At 38.9% G+C, this 13047-nt stretch overlaps 1 protein-coding gene and 1 pseudogene across 6 annotated transcripts; both read left to right on the forward strand.

Moving 5' to 3' along the window:
• Positions 1 to 60: 60 nt before the first annotated feature.
• Positions 61 to 6327, forward strand: LOC121782400. 6 transcript variants are annotated; one of them, XM_042180222.1, is made up of 16 exons: positions 64 to 681; positions 815 to 1214; positions 1336 to 1561; positions 1636 to 1881; positions 1962 to 2080; positions 2609 to 2707; positions 2809 to 2896; positions 3157 to 3386; positions 3522 to 3706; positions 3862 to 4061; positions 4164 to 4496; positions 4574 to 4675; positions 4770 to 5067; positions 5349 to 5497; positions 5573 to 5857; positions 5940 to 6327. In XM_042180222.1, the coding sequence occupies exons 2-16, from the start codon at positions 916 to 918 to the stop codon at positions 6147 to 6149; spliced, it is 3069 nt and encodes a 1022-aa protein (XP_042036156.1). In that variant the 5' UTR covers positions 64 to 681; positions 815 to 915; the 3' UTR covers positions 6150 to 6327. The 6 variants fall into 6 exon arrangements, with proteins under 6 accessions (XP_042036158.1, XP_042036156.1, XP_042036154.1 ...); XM_042180220.1 differs by having other exon boundaries at positions 64 to 393; XM_042180223.1 differs by having other exon boundaries at positions 64 to 280.
• A 1963-nt stretch (positions 6328 to 8290) lies between these two features.
• LOC121782401 lies at positions 8291 to 12835 on the forward strand (annotated as a pseudogene).
• The last annotated feature ends 212 nt before the right edge of the window (positions 12836 to 13047 follow it).

The following is a 13047-nucleotide window of genomic DNA, read 5'->3' on the forward strand; positions in this document are numbered from 1 at the left end:
AAACGATGACGTGTCCATTATTTTAATCGTTCAGCGAGGACGGTGCGCGCGAGGAATATGCTAAAAATGCTTCCTTTTTTATGCATTCCAATTAAACCACGCAACGCAAATCTCTCCTCTTTGATTTTTCAATTTTAGCGGCATTTTCGACTCTCCGGTTGCAAAACGCGGTTGTTAAGCAAACACAGCAGCCGCAATTTCTGTTGCTTCATTCCAATTGCTTCTACTTTTCGGCGGCGAGTTTAATGCTTTTTTAGGATTGGGGTAGTTTTGACGCATGGTAGTCTAAGAGTTAGGAGCCGATGGGTGTAGTCATATCATGAATTTCTATTGCTTTGTAAAAGAACTGAATTTTGAGAGAAGAACAAGTTTAGGAACTTAATTCTTTATGAGGTGAAGATATGGAATATGGACTTGGATCATGATTGTCCAATGCTATTTGTTTTTACTTCAACACAGAATTTTGTGATGAATACAGATTTCGCTGATAGGATCATAATAACAGAGAATGAAGAGAATAGTTTGGATTTTAAAACCAGAATCTGCATAGAAATGGAGTTATTTGCTTGGGACACTAGTTTCATATCGATAGATGTTTAATGCTTTATTATAAGTCTTCCATACCTAATTGGACCATTGCTTTGCCTATGCACAGCTGATACTCAAGTTTGACTTCTCTAGGTTCTGATAATTACCCACTTATTCAGACCAGTTGAATTCGATACACCATAATATCTGTGTGTTAAACTGAAAGTGCATGTCTAAAACTTATTTTAATATTGGTTTTTTGTGGTTTTTGTTGGAATATTTTCAGGATTCAGTTGCGGATTTTGGTTCTGCAATAGTATATTCTATCTTGCAAGAGGAGATCCTGCATCAGCAATACCTGACCAAGTGACTAATATATAAAGAGTTATGGGCATTGACAAACAGAACTCTGGTTTATTGGAGACTCTAAAGATGGAGAGAGTTAGGACTATACTCACACATACGTATCCATATCCGCATGAACATTCACGGCATGCTGTCATTGCTGTTTTCATAGGTTGCTTATTTTTCATATCATCAGACAACATGCACACTCTCATTCAGAAGTTAGACAGCAATATTAAGTGGTGGTCTATGTATGCATGCTTGCTGGGGTTCTTCTATTTCTTTTCTTCCCCTTTTATAGGAAAAACAATCAAGCCAAGTTATTCAAACTTCAGTCGCTGGTATGTATCCATTCTTTATAGATTTCATCAATTTCTTTTTCTATATACATTAAATGCTTCTGAAGAAATGGGTCTAAGATTATGATGGTGGCCTTTAGTAATCGAGTGTTTCCCCTTTCAGGTACATAGCGTGGATACTGGTGGCTGCTTTATATCATCTTCCTAGTTTTCAATCGATGGGAGTTGATATGAGGATGAATCTTTCCTTGTTTTTAACCATCTACATATCTTCCATTTTATTTCTTCTTGTATTTCACATTGTATTCATTGGCCTCTGGTATATTGGACTTGTTGCTCGGGTGGCTGGAAGAAGACCTGCAATTCTGACAATCCTTCAAAATTGTGCTGTAAGTCGTGAAACAGTATACTGGGAAAAAGTCAAACTTTGTTGTTTCTTATTGTTTCCATCATCATTGTGTAGGTTATAAGTGTAGCATGTTGTGTATTTTATAGCCACTGTGGCAATCGTGCTAATATGAGAGAAAAGCTATTTGAAAGAGGGTATTCTGGCTGGTTTACACTGTGGAACAAGGAAGAAAGGAATTCATGGCTTGCAAAATTTGTTCACGTGAACGAGTTCAAAGATCAAGTTTGTAAATCATGGTTTGCTCCAGTTGGTTCGGCTAATGATTATCCATTTTTATCAAAATGGGTCATTTATGGAGAGGTATGGTCTCTGGCTTCCACCAGCCATTGTTTTTATATCAATGTGACAAATTATCTGATGCTTTTGTTGCACGTTTTCAGCTAACTTGTAGCGGTGGCTCTTGCGCTGAATCACCAGCTGAAATTTCACCCATATATTCATTGTGGGCCACTTTTATAGGTCTATACATTGCAAATTATGTCGTGGAGAGATCAACAGGGTGAGAGTTTTGATCATTTATATTTTTCATTTTATCTCTATTCACATGAATTGCGTCTACATTTATATTATTTGATGTATTATAAACATTAGAGCAATATATTTATTTTATTTAATATTAAAAGGCAAAAAAATTAACCTAGCTTTGTGGGTCTCTCGACCCCGTCGACTCGTCGACCCGCGACCCGAATTTTCACCTCATCGACCCGGTGCGCCCCGCGACCCTAACAACACTGGAGTTAACAAAATCTATCTGTTGCACTTCAGATTTTATTTTTTCATCCCAGTTAATAAGTAGTGCATTCTGTCTCTATTTGAGCTTATGTCTATTGATTGTACTGGAAAATCATGAGCCCTACTGGTTAGTGCAATCACAGAAATGTGTTACATTCATTTATTTAAGTTGCCTGCTTTGACTGTAACAGTGAGTGGACAAACAATGAGAAAAGTGGGTATTTTCAAATGTTGTCACCCTAATTCTCAGTCCTTATTCTAACAAGTGATGTGTATTGATATCTAACTCCAACAGTTGGGCACTTACTCACCCTGTATCCCAAAAAGAATCCGAGAAGTTGAAAAAGAAGCAAATGAAGCCTGAGTTTCTGGATATGGTTCCATGGTACTCTGGGTATAGTCTTACTCTCTCTCATGGCGGAACATTGTCACTTATATTATCTGGTTGAACTTTTAATCTTTCTATTTTCTAATCTTTCTTCTTATATGATTTAGGACGTCAGCTGATTTATTTAAGACAGTTTTTGACCTGCTGGTATCAGTGACTGTGTTTGTTGGACGTTTTGACATGCGTATGATGCAGGTACATTGACCATTCTAATTTGCTTAATCCTTTCTTTTGGTTCAATTGCTTCTCACATAGCAAATGCAAGGAGATTGCTAGTTCAAACTTCTTTTTATCATGTATGTTTAGAATGTTTGTTTCTTGTGCTCCATTCTTGTAAATACAATACTTCCTTTCACTTGTTATATTGGTTTCACTGCCGTATTTTACTATGAGATCTGCAATATGCTATTCGATTTTAGTATGTGATTTCAGACTCTCCAATTTTCAAATATTAGGCTGCAATGAGCAAGGTTGAAGATTCAGCTAAGCAAGATGATCTTTTGTACGACCAATTTGGTGAACGTGACGAATTGTGGTTTGATTTTATGGCTGATACGGGCGATGGTGGCAATTCTTCTTATAGTGTGGCACGACTTCTTGCTCAACCTTCTCTTAAGGTTCAAAGTAATGGTTCCTCGATTATTTTGCCACGAAGTAACTTGCTCCTTATCGGGGGTGATCTAGCGTAAGCTTAATGAGTTATCTTCTGCTATTAATTTTCTATAGGACTCTGGCTAAGATTTTTTTTTCTGAGACTAGTGGAAGTTCTTTTGTTTTGCCTTATGTAGATACTGACTTGGATGTCAAATTTTAATTTCAGGTATCCTAATCCATCTGCATTTACATATGAGAGACGCCTTTTTCGCCCCTTTGAATATGCTCTTCAGCCTCCTCTGTGGTATAAGGAGGAGCATATTGCTGCAAATAAACCAGAATTGCCTTGTGGGATGTCATTACTGAAGGAGTATGATGGGCCTCAGTGCTTTCTAATACCTGGAAATCATGGTTGGTCTTAGTTTTTGTTAGTTGCTTAGGTTTCTATTAAACTGGAATTTGGTTTCATATTATATCTCGAAATGTTACTTTGACTCCTTTTATTTCAGATTTGATGTTTCTTACTGGCTAATTAATATGGTGTGGCGGTTTCTTCTCATTTCCAGATTGGTTTGATGGGCTTCAAACATTTATGCGTTATATTTGTCATAAAAGTTGGTTAGGTGGATGGTTTATGCCCCAAAAGAAAAGCTATTTTGCCCTCCAGCTGCCAAAAGGATGGTGGGTCTTTGGACTTGACCTTGCTCTTCATTGTGATATTGATGTTTACCAATTCAAATTCTTTTCGGAACTGATTAAAGAAAAGGTATTACTTCTTAACATGTTGGCTTCTGTAGCAAGTGGTACCACCTTGTGGTATTTTATTTATTGAACAACATGATGTTTATTTCTGAAGTGTTTTTTCCAGGTGGGGGATTGTGATTCAGTTATAATCATGACTCATGAGCCTAATTGGCTACTTGATTGGTACTGGGGTGATGTTACTGGGAAGAATGTTTCACACCTGATACGTGACCATTTAAGAGGGAGGTGCAAACTACGAGTGGCTGGGGACTTGCATCATTACATGCGCCATTCTCATGTTCCCTCGGAGAAGCCCACATACGTACAACATTTGATTGTTAATGGTTGTGGTGGAGCATTTTTGCATCCAACTCATGTTTTCAGTAACTTTGATAGTTTGTATGGGACATCTTATGAAAGCAAGGCAGCTTATCCGTCTTTTGAAGACTCAAGCAGGGTAATCTACAATTTATGATTGATGCATCTATCTGACAAATGCTAATTTTTGATGATATGTTGATAATGTTGTTGCAGATTGCTTTAGGGAACATATTGAAGTTTCGAAAGAAAAATTGGCAATTTGACTTCATAGGTGGGATTATATACTTTGTGCTAGCCTTTTCAATGTTTCCACAGGTAAATATTTTTCCGGATATTGCCACGAAAACTCCCTCACTGCTTTACTTTGCAATTTATAGGAAGATGACTAATTGCTTTCCGCCTTTTCTAGTGTAAGCTGGATCACATCTTACAGGATGATACATTTTCTGGTCACTTGAAGAACTTCTTTGGATCAGCATGGGATGCTTTCATGTATATGCTTGGACGCTCATATGTATCCTCGGCTGGTGCTTTTGTTTTGTTGGTCATTGCTATCACCTTTGTGCCTTCAAAAGTGTCCCGCAAGAGAAAAGCAATAATAGGCATTCTCCATGTTTCTGCACACCTTTCTGCTGCTTTGATTCTAATGCTGCTTATGGAATTGGGTGTAGAGACTTGCATCAGGCATAAATTGTTGGCAACTTCAGGTGCATGTTTGTTTTTACTCTTCCTGTTTTTGGCTGTGGCTTGATGATTATTATTGCACTTAGGTATCAATCTAATTCGTGTGTACTTGCATCATTTGTTTATGCGAGTACATGCTGCTCCTGCTTGATCTGAATTTTGACACTGATCTTATTGTGCTTTAGTATTTGCCTTCCTTGATCTGAATCTTGACACTGATCCTATATATGATAATCGCTGTCTGTGATATTATTTTCTTTTGATTTTTCATGTTTCTGCCTAATGCTTTGTGAGGTTATATCAGGCTACCATACACTGTACGAATGGTATCGATCTGTGGAGAGTGAACATTTTCCAGACCCATCTGGCCTACGACCACGTATTGAGCAGTGGACACTCGGCCTTTATCCAGCGTGCATCAAGTATCTGATGTCGGCCTTTGATGTTCCTGAGGTGAGTAATAGCATACGGTTTCCCTTCATCTTTAGAGCTTTTCCCTTTCATCTTTGTTCAAACATTTTTTCTCAGGTCATGGCTGTCAGCAGGAGCAATATCTGCAAGAATGGGATGGATTCACTTTCTCGAGGAGGCGCTGTGATTTATTATGCTTCCGTCTTCCTCTATTACTGGGTGTTCTCAACTCCGGTTGTCTCATTAATCTTTGGAAGCTACCTATATATCTGCATCAATTGGCTTCACATACACTTTGACGAGGCTTTCTCTTCGCTCCGCATTGCCAACTACAAGTCGTTTACTCGGTTCCATATTAACTTGAAAGGTGATCTCGAGGTTTTCACCCTTGCTGTGGATAAGGTAAGAAATGCTTGCTTCGGTTCTAAACATTGCTTCATTTATCTTCTCTTCGTTGCCGTCGTTGATTGTTTGTCCTGTGAAGGTGCCGAAAGAGTGGAAGCTGGATCCACACTGGGAAGGTGAATCGAAGCTACAACCAAACCATAGCCACCAAAGAAAGTTTCCCAGCAAATGGAGATCGACTTCGTCTCAGCACGATCCCGTCAACACTGTAAAGATCGTCGATCAATTTACCATCGAACGAACAGTAACACCCGAATTCGAACCAGTTAATGGATCAGTATCTCACTGACTATAGAGCATGTGGAATTGTAACACTATATACCTGTAGTAGTATAGGGGCAAAAAGAAAGAAGAGAAAAAAAAGTATAGGTAGGGAAGGTATGTACCATGTTAGCTTACTCTATGTAATGAAGTAAAATCACGATGAATACTAATGAGTAATCCAATGCTGCAAATGCATTATGCAACTCTCGCTGTTCCTTCTGTTCTACTCTGTGTGTGTGTGAGATGTTGAAAATCACGCAGTTTTTGACCAAACACTCCGCGGTTGGTTGGTTCGTAGGAAGCGTTGAATCGTGGTTTGGAAAGTCTCCAACTGTAGCTGGATTGCTAGGCCGTTTCCGGTTTGGCTCAACCCAAAAGGTTTTCGGCAAAAAATCGGTGGTTCGAAACCAGTGATTTGGAATTGCTGATTTGCGATTCAAATCTCCCTACTTGTAATTGGACTGCAAATGATTTTTGTTTTCCCTGGTTCTGGCGCTTTCAATTCCAAAAATGGAACTGTCGGATTGGTTCCGGCTTAACCATGTGTAATGTAATGAGGCAACTAAGTAAAATTTAACACTCTGTGATTACTATTGTGATTCACGATTCTAAAAATCTTTCTTCTTAACTAGTCCGTTTTGACCACAGAACTTGTTTTAGGCCATCCACAACGCTGTTCCTATACCGTTCCTATCTCGTTCCTTAAACCACTATTTGAGGGCCCCACTGTACTTTTTTACTCCATTCCTTAACTAAGGAACGGAACCTGCAACCCTCCGTTTCTTATCCGTTCCTTAACCGTTCCTTAAATTACTATTCATTCAATTTCATTTTTTATTTTTATTTCCAATCCAATTCAATTAAAACAAACACACTTCATTAAAATTAAAATAACATTACAACATAAAATATAAATACAACTTAAAATTCAAAAAAATAAAAAAAGACATAATTAAAATCCTAAAAAAAATGACATAATTTAAAATACAATTTTATAGAGACATCCTTAAATGTTTTATGTTTCACTTTCGATGTGGGACAAAATCATTCAAGGATGTCTCTATAAAAGAGAAACAACCAAGGATGGTTTTATCCCACATCGAAAGTGGAACATAAAACATTCAAGGTTGTCTCTATAAAAGAGAAACAACCAAGAATGAGTTTGTCCCACATCGAAAGTGAAACATAAAACATTCAAGGATGTCTCTATAAAAGAGAAACCACCAAGAATGATTTTATCCCACATCGAAAGTGAAACATAAAACATTCAAGGATGTCTCTATAAAAGAGAAACAACCAAGAATGAGTTTGTCCCACATCGAAAGTGGAACATAAAACATTCAAGGTTGTATCTATAAAAGAGAAACAACCAAGAATGAGTTTGTCCCACATCGAAAGTGGAACATAAAACATTCAAGGTTGTCTCTATAAAAGAGAAACAACCAAGAATGGTTTCATAAATTCGCAAGTCCATCAAATATATATGGGATATTACGAATTTCTTGTATTCATTTATTTGTAAAAATTGTTTTTAATTATAAAAACAATTTTTATAAATAAAAGTATTTTTTTTAAAATTTGATTTTTTTTTTAAAAAAAATCGAATTATTGCGTCACCGTGACGACGCCCACTCGCGGGGCAGCGAGTGGGCGTCACGCACGTCGCGGGGAGAGCCACGTCGCCGAAGCGCGTGGCGGCACAGACCGTGCCGCGTCTCGTGCCGTCGGCACCCGGGACGGCATGGGCACGGAACCGTGACGAAATGTAGCGCCGCAACGCGTTCCGCTACGGTTTCGTTCGGAGGAACGAAACGCGGAACGCCCACGGCCCGCGTTGCGGGTGCTCTAATTTAGGTCTTATAGATTATCGTACAATATTTCCTATTCATCGAAAATGCAAGTGCCGTTAGAGCTTATACAGTTAGATAGATATGGTTCAGTGTAAAACGAAAGTCTTTCTATTTGATATAAAAAAAGTAGATCAAATTTTATTAATTACTCGTAACTTTTGTGTTAGTGCCTAATGCCCCAAATATGATACCACACACTCAGATTTACAGAATTAAACGTGTTTTGTTGCCACACCTAATTTAAATTGCTGAGAAGTGAGACGAAACCAATATAAGGAAAAATCATAGCCAAAATGATTAAAATTGATGGAGAAAATCCACGCATCTGAAATGTAGGAGGCACTAGCCACTGAGGATCAGTACCAGACCCAGCAATGTGAACACGACCAAGTAAAATTAGACCTCTGAACAAATCTAACGGTAATGTGAAGTGTGAACGCGACCAGGCAAAATTAGATTTCTGAGCAAATCTACCGGCAATGTGAACGCGACCAGGCAAAATTAGATTTCTAAGCAAATCTACCGGCAATGTGAACGCGACCAGGCAAAATTAGATCTCTGAGCAAATCTAACGGAAATTATTCAAGCGTTTTCCCGCCTCTTCCTTCTCCGCTGCTCGCTCGCTGTGTCGCTGCACGCTAGAGACAGAGAGAAAGAGACAGAGTATGGTTTAAAGGAGAATTTGAATATCAACCCTCTGAAAAGAAAGAAGAAAATGGACAAGGCAAAAATTCCGAAAATTATGTATGGGAGGATCGCAAAGAGAAAAGGTCCACTCACCATTTTTATACAACACAATTACAGGTGGCCTCCCCAAATTAGGACAAGAGAGAGAGAGAGAGAAAGAATTGAATCGAGAGGTTTGGAGGGATGATGATGATGAAGAGGAGGAGAGGAAGCAATGCAGCTTAGAGATGGGCGAGCCCATGAATTCAGCCAAGAAGAAACAATGAGGTTCGACGAAATCAACAAGGACGAAGATCCTAATGCCCTCACCAAATTCCGGATTTCGAAGGTGCTGAGGGATACCCTCAAGGAGAAGGGAATCGAGTCGCTGTTTCCGATCCAGGCCATGACCTTCAATACCATTCTTGATGGCTCCGATTTGGTTGGAAGGGCGCGCACTGGTCAGGTTAGATGAATCTTTTTAAATTAATTTTGTTATGCAATTCCCTTTTAGGATTAAGATTTTGATGCCTTCGGTTGTCATGTTTGTTTGTGCATTTGTATCTGTAAGATATTAAGATGGTGGGATTTGGGTCAAATTTGATTGCATTCGGAGCTTAGCTTTCATTTTCGAACATTAGGAAGAGTCTGTCTTGCCGTCCAATTGCTCGTCCCCGAGCAATGTGAAAGAATATGGTTGAAAGTGTTTCTGTGGAGCATAAGAGAGGTTGTTGATGAATGCTGAAGCATCTAATCAACTGAGTGATCAGAGCATTAGGCATTGTGATCACAATATATCTGTCTAACCCGCCTTTTGAATCTTATCAGGGTAAAACATTGGCGTTTATGTTACCAATATTGGAATCGTTGATTGATGGGCCTGCGAAAGCATCAAGGAAGACCGGATATGGAAGGGCACCGGGTGTTCTCGTGCTTTTACCCACTAGAGAACTAGCCACTCAGGTATATGCATCCACTCTGTCAATGTTTTCTTCACAGTTTAAAGTTCGCTTTCATTTCTTGAACTCAACTTCTTTTTTCCTACATGGCCATAGGTGTTTTCTGACTTTGAGACATACGGTGGATCATTAGGCTTGAAATGTTGTTGTCTGTATGGGGGCTCGCCATACCAGCCACAACAGATTCAATTAAAGCGAGGTGTTGACATTGTTGTTGGCACCCCTGGTCGGATTAAGGTTGGTTTATATTGGGTTGCTATTAAAATTGAATAGAGCATCTATCGACTTATGGAGGTTGTAAATTCGATGTGCAGGATCACATAGACAGAGGAACTATCGACTTGAGTGCGTTAAAGTTCCGAGTACTTGATGAGGCTGATGAAATGCTAAGGATGGGTTTTGTCGAAGATGTTGAACTTATCTTGGGTATGTCACAAGTAAATGGAGTATTGTGTTGTGCTATTGCATTTTTCGTGATTGTATTGTTTCTGTTATTGATTTAGGCAAGGTAGAGGATGCAACTAGAGTCCAAACGCTTCTTTTTAGTGCTACTTTACCAGAATGGGTGAAACATGTATGACTTTTACTCCCATTCAGTTATCGCATTTTTTCCTATATTTTCATGATTGGATCTCTCTCGTTGAACATATTAAGTACTCCGAATGCCAGATTGCAGCGAAATTTCTAAAACGAGACAAGAAAACTACTGATCTTGTTGGAAATGAGAAGATGAAGGCAAGCACTAACGTGAGGCATATTGTTCTTCCGTGCTCTAGTTCTGCCAGATCCCAAATCATTCCTGATGTCATTCGTTGCTATAGTAGGTTCGTTGGTCTTTCAACACTATACTAAACTGGTCATGTTTTCAAATTCTTTTATATTATAAAGAACACACACACTCTCTCATTCTCCTTCATGCTTCTTTAGTGGAGGCCGCACTATTATCTTTACGGAGACAAAGGATTCTGCTTCCACACTAGCTGGATTACTACCCGGTGCACGTGCGTTGCATGGGGACATACAACAGGCTACACGTGAGGTAGAAACTTATCCCGGAACGTTATGCCTTCATGTTGTTGCATTTCCTAAATTAAATCTTAACTGATTGAGTGAAAACTGTGATCCTGTGGAAAGAATGCCTTAATATTTCTTGCTTGTTACTTTCAGGTCACTCTTTCCGGATTCAGATCCGGGAAATTTTCAACACTCGTCGCTACAAACGTGGCAGCACGTGGGTTGGATATTGATGACGTCCAGCTTATTATTCAGGTGTTTTTTGCCCTCCTTCAATTTTTTTGATGATCATGTTGCCTCTGCCGCTTACATCTTAAATACATGTATATTTGTGCTCTAGTGCGAACCACCTCGTGATGTGGAGGCTTACATTCATCGCTCTGGAAGAACAGGACGAGCAGGTGATTTCCCGATATTCATCCTCTGCATCTGAACATCATATGATTATTTAAACTTTTCCAATGTAGAAGACATAACGATGATTTATTTAGGGAAAACTGGCATTGCTGTGATGCTTTATGATCCTAGAAAGTCGAACTTTTCTAAGATAGAAAGAGAATCCGGGGTGAAATTTGAGCATATGTCAGCTCCACAGCCAGAAGATATTGCTAAAGTTGCTGGGGCAGAAGCTGCTGAGACGATAGCTCAGATATCAGACAGGTATCCATATGATCTTTTGTATGCATTTGATTATAGAATATTCATAATGAAATAACCTAAGATATTGCTATTATGCCAAACAACATTTAGAGTCATACCTGTATTCAAAATAGCTGCTGAAGAGCTAGTGAAGTCGTCTGTTCTGTCCCCGGTTGAATTGCTTGCAAAGGCGCTGGCGAAAATTGCTGTTAGTGTTCTACTTACGTCTGTTTTTAGTTGAATATTGAGTTATTTTTATATTTACAGAAGGCTTCTTCTTTACAGGGTTATACTGAAATCAAGAGTCGATCACTTCTCACTTCAATGGAAAGCTATGTTACCATTCTGCTTGAGTGCGGACGGCCTATTTACACACCTTCGTGAGTTCTTACAAGTGATTTTAGTATACTCGTATTTGCATTACTTCTCTTGAGTTTATGTCTGTGGATATGATTCTGTCAGATTTTTTTTCCCTTTCTGTCAGAATATGATATGTTAACATGCGTACTTCTTCATGAGGCTTCGATGATAGATAGCGTCGATGATGGTTTTGTTAGGCTCGTGTATAACATGTGCTCGTTCGGAATAATTTAATCAACATATTCCGATTTTTTAATCTATTTTTCTTTCGTGTCTTCTTTACCTTGCTGAATTCTTCGTTTTATCATTCGACTTCCTAAGTTAACATACATTTGATGGAGGAGTTATGTTGAAAGTAGGCCTGACTGTGCACGTTCTTGGTAGAACGGTAAGCTTAGGTAGACATATGTCGGTTTCTCTTCATGGAAAAGTTTGTTGAGCTCTCTGCATCAATATTTTGTCTGTTCAAATCCTCCTCTACATTATCACTAATCACTTAAAACATCCTGATTTTCCAGCTTTGTCTATGGTGTTCTACGGAGATTTTTACCCGAAGAGAAAGTTGAATCAATCAGGGGACTTTCCTTGACCGCTGACGGGAAGGGTGCAGTGTTTGATGTGGCTAGTGAAGATCTGGACCACTTCATTGCTGGTTAGTTACTCACTGCTGCAAATTGAATAAATTTTGTTGATTATGAACTCTCATGACTTAGCTGCATTGTCATGGGGTTGCAGGGCAGAAAAATCTTTCCGGGGTTAGCCTAGAGGTGGTGAAATCGTTGCCACGGTTGCAAGAACGAGAGCAGTCAAGAGGAGGGGGGAGATTCGGAGGCGGAGGGCGTGGTGGTGGTGGTTTCTTGGAGAGAAGAGATGGGAGGTTGTCCGGTGGGAGAGGCGGGAGAGGGGGATTTCCCGATCAGAGGAACGACAGATTCTTGAGAGGCGGCGGCAGTGGTGGTGGAGGAAGAGGTCGTGGAAATAACAACCGCAGATGGTGAAGCTTTTCTGCTTTTTCTTCTTATTGTCATTTTTTTGCATGGAAAAGTTTTTGTGTTTATTATGAAGAGGACTTCCTTTTTCCCCCTTCATTCAATATGTAATTTTTTATTTTATTGTAGTAGTATATAGTTAGGTCTTGCATTTCACTTTTTCTGTAAAAGATTTCCCTGTCAAATGTGGGGTTTTATGGATCAATATCAATTATAAAATTCTTTATTTGGATATACTCAATTCACAAATATATTTATGTTTTTATGAGATAGAGTGAGTATTTGATTGAGATTAGAAGTCTGGTAAACTATGAACAACTTATTGTGGGTCTACTGGACGTAAGAAATTCGTCTTACCAATTAAATTGTGTTTCTTAGTCAATTAAGATTAGTGAAAGTTGTAATATATCAAACTTTCAATTTTCATTCATTTTTTCCCCTCAAAA

Source organism: Salvia splendens, chromosome 20, assembly GCF_004379255.2.
Source record: "Salvia splendens isolate huo1 chromosome 20, SspV2, whole genome shotgun sequence".
Taxonomy (NCBI): domain Eukaryota; kingdom Viridiplantae; phylum Streptophyta; class Magnoliopsida; order Lamiales; family Lamiaceae; genus Salvia; species Salvia splendens.